The 11,463-nt window shown below is 36.2% G+C and overlaps 1 protein-coding gene across 1 annotated transcript in view; it reads left to right on the top strand.

Annotated features, from left to right (window-relative positions):
• The window catches only part of STXBP3 (syntaxin binding protein 3), a 21,328-nt gene extending 9,990 nt beyond the window's left edge, over positions 1–11,338 (top strand). Inside the window, exons 8-19 of the mRNA XM_038145097.1 lie at positions 461–551; positions 1,484–1,608; positions 3,028–3,132; positions 3,632–3,689; positions 3,901–3,966; positions 4,403–4,483; positions 5,122–5,260; positions 5,846–5,952; positions 6,410–6,508; positions 7,345–7,430; positions 9,037–9,185; positions 11,198–11,338. Of these exons, the coding sequence (XP_038001025.1) occupies positions 461–551; positions 1,484–1,608; positions 3,028–3,132; positions 3,632–3,689; positions 3,901–3,966; positions 4,403–4,483; positions 5,122–5,260; positions 5,846–5,952; positions 6,410–6,508; positions 7,345–7,430; positions 9,037–9,185; positions 11,198–11,289 (1,198 nt within the window). The 3' untranslated portion in view covers positions 11,290–11,338. The remainder of the gene's footprint in view (positions 1–460; positions 552–1,483; positions 1,609–3,027; positions 3,133–3,631; positions 3,690–3,900; positions 3,967–4,402; positions 4,484–5,121; positions 5,261–5,845; positions 5,953–6,409; positions 6,509–7,344; positions 7,431–9,036; positions 9,186–11,197) is intronic.
• Positions 11,339–11,463: the final 125 nt, after the last annotated feature.

Raw genomic sequence — 11,463 nt, forward strand, 5'->3', positions numbered from 1 at the left:
CTTTTGAACTTTGAAAGGGATTTACTATCTTTGAAGTCAAAGTAGGCTTCTGAAATTGTATTCAAGGACTGCATTCTGTAGTGTAATGTGAAGTGGTGTCTTATTCTCTGCAAAGGTAACAAACAGTTGCTTGACTGTTTTGGTTTTTTTTTTTCCTGTTCTTTCTCTTTTTCTTTTTTTTCTTTCTTGTTTCCCACCTCTGAGTGAAACTTTAGGTGCTGGGCCATGTTCCAGCTAATGCCAGTCTTTTGGCTGAAGCTGTTTCTGCTGTGTAAAATAACTGAAGCATTCAAAGAGTGAAATCATAATGTAAAAGTGAAAACATATTGGAAATACTTAGAATGGAGTTCAGAAACTCATGAAAGCAGAGGATCAATCTAGGGAGTTTTCTGTTTTAAAGGTAACATTTTAGTGTTCTGATGAAATGTAAGTTATTTTTGTATGCTTCCTTTTTTCCCAGTGGACCATCTGATAGAGCCAGCAAACTTGCCCAGCTTGTTGAAAAGAGTCTTGAAAACTACTACAAAACAGATGAGAGAAGCCAAATAAAGGTAGACAGTGAACTAAAATGTTTGATTTATTTTTTTAAACTTTTTTGTATGTCTGGGGAAAAGAAATCTTTGAAATATTCTTCAACAATTAAGTTCTACAAATATAGATATTATTTAATAATAAAGGCAACTAGTTGCCATTTAGTTGTTTTTGTGTATGAAAGCCATGTAGAGGTAATACTGTTTGAGTAAAGCTGTATTTGATCAAACTGATTTTATTTGAAAAATTAGCCCTGTGTTAATGTAGGGGGATGCTATAAACCCGAAGGAAGACCAGTGGATAAATGTTTTAATATCACCTTCCATAAGGCCATGTGTAGAAGGGGCTTACTGCAGAATTGCAGTGTTTCCCCTGAAGGGACTTACTGTCTACAAAGATGCAGCGGTTCACATAAGTAATGGTTTTGATTTGTCACAAATAAGGCCTGGTTAGGGCTGCTGCTTAAACACAAAACCACGGGGTAAACCATTCTGATTTTGACTTTGCACTTTGCTACAGAAATAAATATTCCTGCTGCTACTGCCACTTCACTAAATCCCAAAGTGAAACTTTCAGTTGAATGTTTGGAGGTCTTTTCCTGTATTGCGGCACTATCTGATCTGCAATACAAACAACGAAGTTATCTATTAAATCTCTGGGCAGCATTTTTGGGGTTTTGTTTGTTTTTCTTTTACCTTTTTTTGTTCACTAGACTAATAAAATTCATATGTCTAAGTGTATTGCAGTGGGCTAAGAGCATTGCCTTAAACTTAGTATTTAAAACCATTGTATACAATTCCAATGTTCAAACAAACGCTTGGACCGTAGTGCAGTGCTTTTCAGTTATTTTTCTAAAAATATCTGCAGTGCTGTGGCTTAATGCAAATAGATTTAACATGCATTAACTTTCTCCTGTATGTCTTAACTTTGTGTTTGTTTGATGGCTTTCTAGGCTAAAACCCACTCCCAACTAATAATAATTGATCGTGGTTTTGACCCAGTATCAACTGTACTCCATGAGCTCACCTTCCAGGCAATGGCATATGATCTGCTACCCATTGAAAATGATACTTACAAGCAAGTACTTAAAAAAAAAAACCAACAAAATAGTTTATTCTTGATTATAAAATCCCTGAAATTGTTTAGCTCAATTGCACCATAGCAATATTAGCTGCTTATATTGCATAATGGTTGTTTCACTTATTTAGTCTTTCCTCTTGTATTTGTAACTTCATCATTTTCTTGACTTCTTCCCTTAGTTGATGCTAGGTGGGATCTAATTGGCATTTTTGTTAAGTTTTGAGTTCACCAGATTGCATTTTTTAAGAACTTAGAACCTTGTACTACTCTTGAAGTAAAGCCTTGGGAGTGCACATTGAGATTCTCTAGATTTTCTTTCATATTTTCAATTTTTTGGAATAACAAGACAAGCAATACCACTAACTGAATACTGAGAAAAAGCTAGGTTATTTCTCAGGTATGCTCACTTTTATAGATCCAGTAATTTAATTTGTGTAGTTGTTAAAATTTACATGTTTTATTGTAAATACACATTTAAATCAGTCATGTTCAGTTTATAAGCACTGTTGGAGTAGTGTAATGTTTATTTGCATAATTATGTGCTTTACTGTCTGATTGTTCTGACAGCAATGATTTTGGTAGGACTTTGCTTTCTGATGACCCACTTGAGCAAAAGAGACCTGATGGCCTCATTGTTTAGCCAAGCAAAGAGGAATGTGTATCTCCAGTCAGAAGCACTGAGTGAAGATTTTAATAGAAAGTGTAGACTCTGAGTCTGGGTTTGATTGCTGGGTATGAAAAGGTAGCAGAATATGTTTTTTAGGTAGTCATGATCTGACTTTCATCATTAATCTTGTAATTTTTTTCATTCTTTTGCTTTCTGGCGATCTGCACTGTGTGAGTTTCTGTAAATGTGAAAATATTATGTGGCATGATTGTGGTCTTGTTTGAGGTTTATTGCTGTTTATAGTCATGGTGTAATAGCTGCTCTGTTATGCTGCGCAACAGTTTCTTTTATATGTGAAGCACTTTGTCCTGCTTAGCATTTTGTTGGTGAATGTCACTTCCTTTTCCTTTGGTTTAAATGTCTTATAGTTCACAGAGAAAGCTGCACTTGGCAATTGCAGTGTTTATTACTTTGTGCAGTTTGCATTTGAAACCAGAGGGAAGTTGACATTGAAAACTGAAGAGAAATTGAGGTGCATGTAAATGTGTGTTTAAAAGAATGCCCAGGAGCTCTTGCCCCAAAGAATCTTTCTAAAATTCATCTGCTGCTTCTATGTTAAAATATGTAATCTGTAAAATCCTGTAAATTATATTTTCTCAGGCACTGGCTTGGCTTATAAATGAAAATCTTTGTCAATTACTGCTGTTACCATTTATGTTGATTAGACTGTTACAAATAATACTGTAATAAATGATGAGAACTGGGGGAAACCCAAACCTCAAATAATAGTCTGAATTTTCTCTTGGAAGATACAAAACAGAAGGCTCCGGTGGGAAGGAAAAGGAGGCAATTTTGGAGGAAGACGATGACCTGTGGGTGAAGATGCGGCACAAGCATATTGCAGATGTGCTAGAGTATGTGCATAACAAAGCCAGCTGTTGGTTTCTGTGAGAGGAGGGTGTTAGAGCTGTTCAGTGGGAATACAGGCAGTAATATACATGGTTTGCAAGACAGATTGGATTCAGTTAAGTAATCAATGCCAGGAAGAAATCGTGCTTCAAAAATACAGTATGTAGCCAGGTATGCAGTTATACTAATGCTGCTTGCAGTTATTGAGGTCAATGGAAATCAAGTCACTTCCTGGCAAGTTTTTTCAAATACTTTAAATCTGAAGGGATTGTTTTGCATACAGTTCTACCAAGCTGCTGCATCAAATGATATTATGAAGGTATTGCAAATATAATGTTTAATATTTCCTTTGTAAAAAATTACTCTTTTTCTCTGAAGATAGACCTGTATTTCAGTCTTTTACTTTCATTCATAAGTTCTTGTTGCACAGTTCTTTTAAGATTTTAAGAAAAAATTTAAGCACTCATGTGCTGTTGCCGTTCATTATTTTCCTCTTTTCTTCAGGGAAATACCAAAACTTTTGAAAGATGCTTCATCAAAAACAAAAGCAGCAGAAGGAAAAGTAAGTTGTTTAAGCTGAGGTATTGTTTTTCCTGGTAATTAGTTATTTTCAGCTGATCAGATCCATGTAACTCCTGGATCTACTAGAGAAATTAAGACTTTTCTCAACTGGAATTTTCAGGGGTTGTGGGGGAAGCAAGCTGCAACAAGAAGGGAAATATGCATATCTTTATTGGGGGAACAGATTTTCAACTTGTGTCATTTCTTTCCAGTTATCCATATCTGCTCTGTCCCAGTTAATGAAGAAGATGCCACTCTATCGTAAAGAGATTAGTAAGGTAAGGAGTCTTTTGTAATCACAGCTTCACAGTAGATAATTCTGTGCACTTTACTTTGTTTTGTTGAAATGTAATTTTAGTCTGTCATTTTCCTGTAGTGTGCTATATAGCTGTTCTCCAAATTAATGTTTTCACCTACTGTAAAATTTAGAGAAGGAAACTAGTTTCCCTGTGTTTCATTTTACTATGTAAAAGAATGAAATAATTTGTGTGCATTGAGGATTGAAGTACCGTAACAGTTTAGTGTTTTACAAAATATTATAAGGGTCAGACTCTAAGTGAAGGGGAAAACACAGAAAATGTGTGATGGTACTGAAGGATTGACTCTTGTAACCAGTAAAAATGATGGATATGCTAGGAAAAAAATTAAGCTATGACAGCTTGTGATTTTCTTTTCTTTTCTTTTTTTTTTTTTTTTTTGTTCTTTATCTTACAGCAAGTTGTTCATCTTAACATAGCAGAAGATTGCATGAGCAAGTTCAAATCTAACATAGAAAGGCTCTGTAAAACTGAACAGGTATGTCTAAAAAAGGCCACAAACCAAAGAACAACTTTGCAATTACTGCAAATACCACTTTTTTTTGTTTGCAGGAATAGAAGCTTGTTTTAACTGACTAAATACTATGTCTCTTGCCTTTATTTTGTGATCAGTATTTGAGGTGGTAGTATTAAAAGTAAGTGTAATGTACAAGGCTCTTAATCTCCCAATAAGGAGGTGTTCCTAAGAGTTTTGGAGGTTTTTTTGGTTTTGAAATCTGGCTAGTTTTTATAAGGATCACCTTTGTTTTCAGGGCTCAACATTCCTATGATAACTCATATGCTTTAATATGTTGTGCAGAGGGAAGCCCTTTTTAAATGTCTGGGGAAAGCACCTTTTAGGGTGAGGCATTACATTGTGACTATCATTTACATTTTTAAGAATTCTAGATATCACAGTTTTAAATGTTTAAGTGTGTTATGTAGTGTTATTATAATACTGTAACTATTGAAATAACCGTCAGACTTGTCATACTGAGTTTAAATTGATGCAGGTTGATTGTTTCCTGAAGCCTGTGGTTTCATAAAAATGTCTTTCAAAACACAGAGAACAACATTGATTGAAATTACTTCAATGGTTTTAACCATGGTGTCTGTTTTTATTTTTTATAAATTTAGGACTTGGCTCTTGGAACTGATGCAGAAGGTGAAAAAGTAAAAGATTCTATGAGGGTCCTCCTTCCAGTTCTGCTCAACAAAAGTCATGACAGCTGTGACAAAATCAGAGCTATTCTCCTGTATATCTTTAGCACAAATGGTATGACAAGTTGCCTCATTTTTTTCCTCAGTGCTATGAGCTTGAACTCAAGTATTAGGATAGTACAGTGGTTTTAATTAACCTAAGTCTCCGCATTGGAGTTGATAGCTAGGTTTCAAAGAAATCCTGTCCATCCCGTATATTTTCTCTCAGATTAGTAACAAATATACTACTGGCAAGGAGTTAAGAGATGTAATTCAAGTATAGATTCATAGAGCGTTTTAATATCATTCTTGCATGTGTGCAATAGTTTGTTCTCTCATTTTCACATGGTATTGAAGCTGTTAAAGGGGGAGTTTCATATCTGTGGCAACCTGAAAATTAAGTCAGTGGGGAAAAAATTGTTGTAGAGAAGGAGCAGATTGGCAGAATGTTGGTCTGAGGGAACTGTAGCAGTACTCAGTTTTGGTCTCAAGAATGGACCATTAAACAAAATTTTATCTAAAATATAGTATTATGTTAAACTTAGACTGGTCACACAGAACAAACAAAAAAGTTCTGGACTAAATAGTAACCCAGAATGTGCGAGACAAAACTGGTCTTACAGTCACTTGGTAACTGTTGTCTCTTTTCCATATATTGAAGGAACTACCCAGGAGAACTTGGACAAGCTGATCCAGAATGTACACATAGAAAGTGATAGCGATATGATAAAAAATTGGAAATACCTTGATGTTCCTGTTATCTCTTCAGTAAGATTCTGTTTATTTATTTTGTGATTTCTTACTGTCCAAGGACCTACATCTCTTTCAGCAGCTCTTAGCAACATTATCCAGGTTTGGGTTTGGAAGCAGATAATTGCTAGGAATTCTTTTTTTTTTTTTGTAATGTGATTAAGTGGTAAATCCTTTTAAAAATTATTCATGTTAGTTGTTTAAAGTAAGATACCCATAATGTTCCCTCTGCAATTATCAGGTGGTGGCTTGAGCTAGTTGATTTTGGAAACTGCCAACTTACTCAGTTCCTTCTCTCTGAAGTTAGTATTTCTAATGTATCCTGAATTCTAGAGGTATTAATTATTGTTTTTTGTAATTTTTATTATTTCCTAAAAATATCATACTTATCCCGTCTCCTTCTGCTACTGGCTGCTAATAAGTTTCAAAAATCCAAACAGTAAATAATACAACCATATTTTGAAAATCTTTTCAGTTTGTTGCTCAGCAGCATAAATACATAAGAAGGGACCGCTCTAAAGAAGAAACCTTTCAGCTTTCTAGGTGGACTCCGGTTATCAAAGATGTTATGGAGGTAAATTTCACCAACTAATTAATTCATGGGTGCAGTGCAGAAATTTACTCGAGTGAGCTGTTGTAGCCCATCTTTTGAATTCTGCAGTATTTTGATTTAATTTTGTTAAATACCTCTGGTGGGCAAAGTGAGCACTTTAGTCTGTCTCTTATATAGAACGTTAGACTGCTATAGTAATACTCCTTATTAGAGGTCATGTTAAAGGTGAAGCAAATGAAAGTGAAAGCAAGAAGTCTTTTAGAACAGCTTGTCCTGGGTTTGGCAATGTTTGGCATAATTTACAGATCTGTAAACAAGTCTTTAAACTGCAATTCCAATCTAAACTGTAGTGTGGTAGAGCCTGGAAGGTGTTACTTGCCAGAAGTGTAATTTGTTTGCTCTTAAACCTCTTCCTAAGCATGTCATGCAGGATACTGGAGTGTTAGTCTGACCTAGTGCTGTCATTCATAAATGCTTGATGGCTTTCTCATGTTCATTTATATTTTTAGGGGACTCTGACTTCTTTCATACATTGTTGTATATAAATTAAATACATTAAGGTTTTTACAGATGAAAAGCTGCTAGTGAAATCTGAAGAGTTAAATCAGTGTATGTTTATAAAAAACGCATGTATACTCACAATTCCTTGTCATACACAAAACATAGTACATTTTAGCATTGTGTGGTCTAGCATTTTGTTACATAGGAGCGTTATTAACGAGATGCTGCTTGCAATTATTTGTTGGGCTGCTTGTGTTGGCCTGCAATGTCAGTTAGATATCCTTTCTGAAAGCTGAAACTTGGTGGAGTTAAGGTCTGTATGCTTTTTTTAAGTGTGTCTTTATTTTGCACTTCAGGATGCTATAGAAAACAAATTAGATTCAAAAGACTGGCCTTATTGTTCCCGCTGTCCTCCCACCTGGAATGGGTCAGGAGCAGTAAGGTAAATGGTTTAATTTCCTGAAACATAGTTTACCCAGATCTCAGTATTTCTGTCATTTACTTTCTGAAGTCTTACAGAAGTGTGCTTACTGAACAGTGAAATAACACATGTAAGGTAATTTCATGTGCCAAGCCTACATTTTTATTTAATCTGAAACATACTCAACTTGGTTATTAATTCAATAATTCTTAGTAATGTATAGCTTTTTTATTTGTAGTATCTCCCTTTTGCTTCAAGGTTAGAAAGAACGTTTCATATTCCCAGAATGAGAAGTTTAAACCATAGAGTGTGCAGTAGTTTCAGGAATAAATGTTCAGTACTGTGACTTAGATAAACAGAATGTTTTACTTCTGGAAGTTACCTCTGCTATGTTAGTGGTGGTGACATTATTTGGGTTAATTACCTCAGGAAATTACATTCATCTTCTATAGGCTCTCTCATTAGGAAGTATGGGCCTGTTAGGCATTTGGTCCCTGTTGCCAGGGAGTGGTTTAGGCAAGTGGTTTAGGACAGTTGGAGATCTTGAGACGAATTCTCTGCTAATGAATGTGAAATGTTTACTTGCCTATTTAATGATTATCACTGAGAGGTGATTTTTGGATTTTTTTTTAGCTTACCTGTACTGTTCCTTCTTTCTCTTTTTAATTCCACTAGCTCTTGAACCTCATGACCAATACTTGCCAATTTGAGAGCTTTATCACTTTTTATAGTGTTATTTAAAAGGGGAGACAAATGAATCAAGACTCCCAAGAGTGTTTCTATCACAGGAATGCTAAGTAAGAGTGTTGCTCTCTCAGGAATGCTCACTGCACTAATCAGATGCTGGAATTCAGGGAGGGAAACATTAAACATTTCCTTAATGTGGAAGACACACTTAAATTGGAATTTGTACCTTTCTAAATAAAAACCCAAAAAGTAGAGATAGACAGCCTTAGGAAAATAGGTTTTTTACATCCACTTCTAATTAAACTGTTGGTGGTGTATCCTTCTGTTCCCGGATAGGCACTAGGATGATCAGTGCCAGGGAATACTAGAGCAAGTCCCTGCACACTGGAACTTGATCTCTGTCTTACAGGCTAGTGAAATGTGGGAATCTTGCAAGCACTCTAGCAGGGAGATCAGGACTGCAGATGACTTAACCTGTGTATTAGATTGTAAGCACTTCAGGCTGCTTTTGTTTGTCCTAGGTATCTGAATCTGATTTAATAACAGACACGTTTCCTTTAGAGATTTTGGTCGTGTTTAGAGATAGAAAAACCTAAGACTCCAGCTTTTCCAAATGAACCTCTCATGAAAAATGCCACTGGAATTGGGAACATGCAGAGTTAAGCTGCTTGGCAGGAGTCCTTGGCATGTTAGCTGTGTGTGCAACAAGGTTTTTGTTTTGTATTTATTTCCCCCAGTGATACCTAAACAGTTAGAGTAATGTGATAATTTACAAAATTTAATAAAAACAAGTTATCAATTTATCTAAATACTTTTGCTGAAATTACAATCAAGCCATGAACTGCATGACAGAAATTGCTACTGCTTGTTGACTGTATAATTTTAACCACAAATTAATCAGGCAAGCTGTATAAATGTCATCTGATGAAATGTTTTGCAGCGCGCGCCAGAAGCCTAGAGCGAGTCACAGAGAGGAGCGCAGGAGCAGTGCAAGGCTGATTGTGTTTGTCATTGGAGGCGTCACGTTCTCGGAGATGCGCAGCGCCTACGAGGTTTCTGAGGCCTACAAGTCCTGTGAAGTTGTTATTGGTAAGCTTGCCATGGCAAAGGGTGGGGTGTGTGCTGTACTACACGTGGTTCTGGAAAATGTAAGAATAATTTTGCTTAGATTCCCTCTGTTGGTTCACCACACTAATACCATAGCCAGTGTATTTCTTAAAACTATGCACTTAAAAGCATCTTTGCAGGTTAAGTGTTTGATGTTTGGGTTTTTTTTTTTTTTGCCCCAAGACATTAAGGACAAAACAGTTATGCTCTACAGAATTATGTCAGAGACCTGTCAGTGTATAGCCAACAGGATTTCAAGACACCTCTGCTTCTTTGCACTACAGTTTCCTCACAAACTTTTGCATCTGCCTATGCTTTACCTTCAGTGGCACTTGATACTCTCATTGCTTTTAGAAGTAGGAAAGCTGACAGACTAGTGCAAAATTGCTCACATGGGAAGGAAGATAAGTATTAAAAACCCCAACAATCCTCATCAAAATTCCACCCAAAAAACCGAAACAAATAAACTCCAAACCCCTTTTTCAGTGTAGTTCAGTTGACTTTGCAATATTTCCTAGTTCCTGTTGTGGCTACTTGGAAGGTTTGCATAAACAATACAATGATTAACTGCTTGGGTGCTGAAAATTCCCCTGCTTAAGATTTGGCAATTGGCAGCTGCTGTAGTAATCTCTCAGCACTTTAGATGTAGTAAATGCTTGTTCCATCAGCGCTGTGCTTCAAATGAATTTTAAATAGAATTACAGGAAATAATTAGGTGCTGAAACTTGTACATATATATATAATGGATAGGAACAGAGCTCCTAGATACAGAACCTTACCACAGACCTGTGTCCATCTGCAGGGCTGGCTGATGGCTGGGTGCAGGGTCATCTAAAGCATTCTGAATTAGTTGAGAGGTCTACGTCTGGCATTTAAATTTAGTCTTGAGATTCAGATTGAATCTGTCTACCATCTACCATGATTTTAAATAAATGCTCTTCCCTAAAACAATGCCAGCCTTGATTCTGAAATCTAGAGTCTGTTACTTCAAAATATTCAGGGGTATTGTAGGTGTGTTTGTGTGTGGTTGGTTTTGTTTTAGTTTATTTTTTATTTGCTTCATTGGTTTCATTGGTGGTGACTGAAGTAGGTTTAGTGCTGGTTCTAGTTCAGAGTAGTAATGGAAAGACTGGGACAACAGGAATGTAGTTTAACCAGATTATTTCTTCATCTGAACCTTGTTTACAATACCATGTTTAGTGTAGGTGACTCTTTCACTGGGGTGTCTGGCACTCACCACAGCACCATCTTCCCTTTGGTTAAGATGGTTCTTGTAGTTTTGTTTGTAATCCTGATTTCTGAGGGAAGGTGATAGTTGCCAAATTTCCACATGGATTACTAAAAAATTAACATTTGTCTGTGTTCCTGATTCAGAACTCCAGGAATATTAGCCCATTCAGAGTGACACTACTTGTTGCCTTCAGAACTGCAGGGTGACTCTTTGTGGCAGAAGTTATAATCACTCTGTGTGAGAATAAGAGAGGTAGTTGTGCATTGAAGAATAATAAGGATTTTGCTACTCAAGACTTGAATTTGGTCTTTCCAAGGAAATGTTAATCAGTAAAAGCCAATTTTCCCTAACTGGTATTTCTGTGGAACACTACTGTTTGTGATTATCTTGAATCCAAATAATTGATTGATTCTAAGGTAAAGCCTCTCATTAACTCACTCTTTCACAGAATGGCAGATTTCTTGCAGGCTGGGACAATTGCCCAGGTTCAGTTCTGCCTTTGAAACAGGGCAGAGCAGGACTTGAAACTTGTGTTCCAAGTCTGAGTCCTGATCTGGATATCTGAGTGTGGGAAGAGGGACACTGCCTGCCTAATGGTGACACTTAGATAATGGTGCTTTATATGAAAACACTTTGAAATGTTGCACTTGTCAGTTTTTCCAGGTGCAGTAAAAAACACTGGCATGTAACTGATGTTTTAAAGAGAGCATGTCTGAAAGTCAGAATTTGACTGATACAATTCATCCTTATGTTCTTTTGTCAGGTTCTACTCATATTTTGACACCTAGAAAACTACTAGAGGAAGTGAAGAGCCTTAGTAAACCCAAGGATATGGTCTGCCTTAAGGATGAATAGATATGGTGATGTTTATGATGCATTAAAAACACAAACAGTATGTACATATTCTAATGGAACTGACTTTTCCAAATACTGCACTTCAATACTACATGTTTCCTGATGGGAGGTCATGTTATAATTTAAATTTGCTGCTTTTGGGGGAGTAGAAGGCAGAGAGATGAAAAGATAAAC

The sequence above is a fragment of the Motacilla alba genome, chromosome 8 (assembly GCF_015832195.1).
Source record: "Motacilla alba alba isolate MOTALB_02 chromosome 8, Motacilla_alba_V1.0_pri, whole genome shotgun sequence".
NCBI classification, from domain to species: domain Eukaryota; kingdom Metazoa; phylum Chordata; class Aves; order Passeriformes; family Motacillidae; genus Motacilla; species Motacilla alba.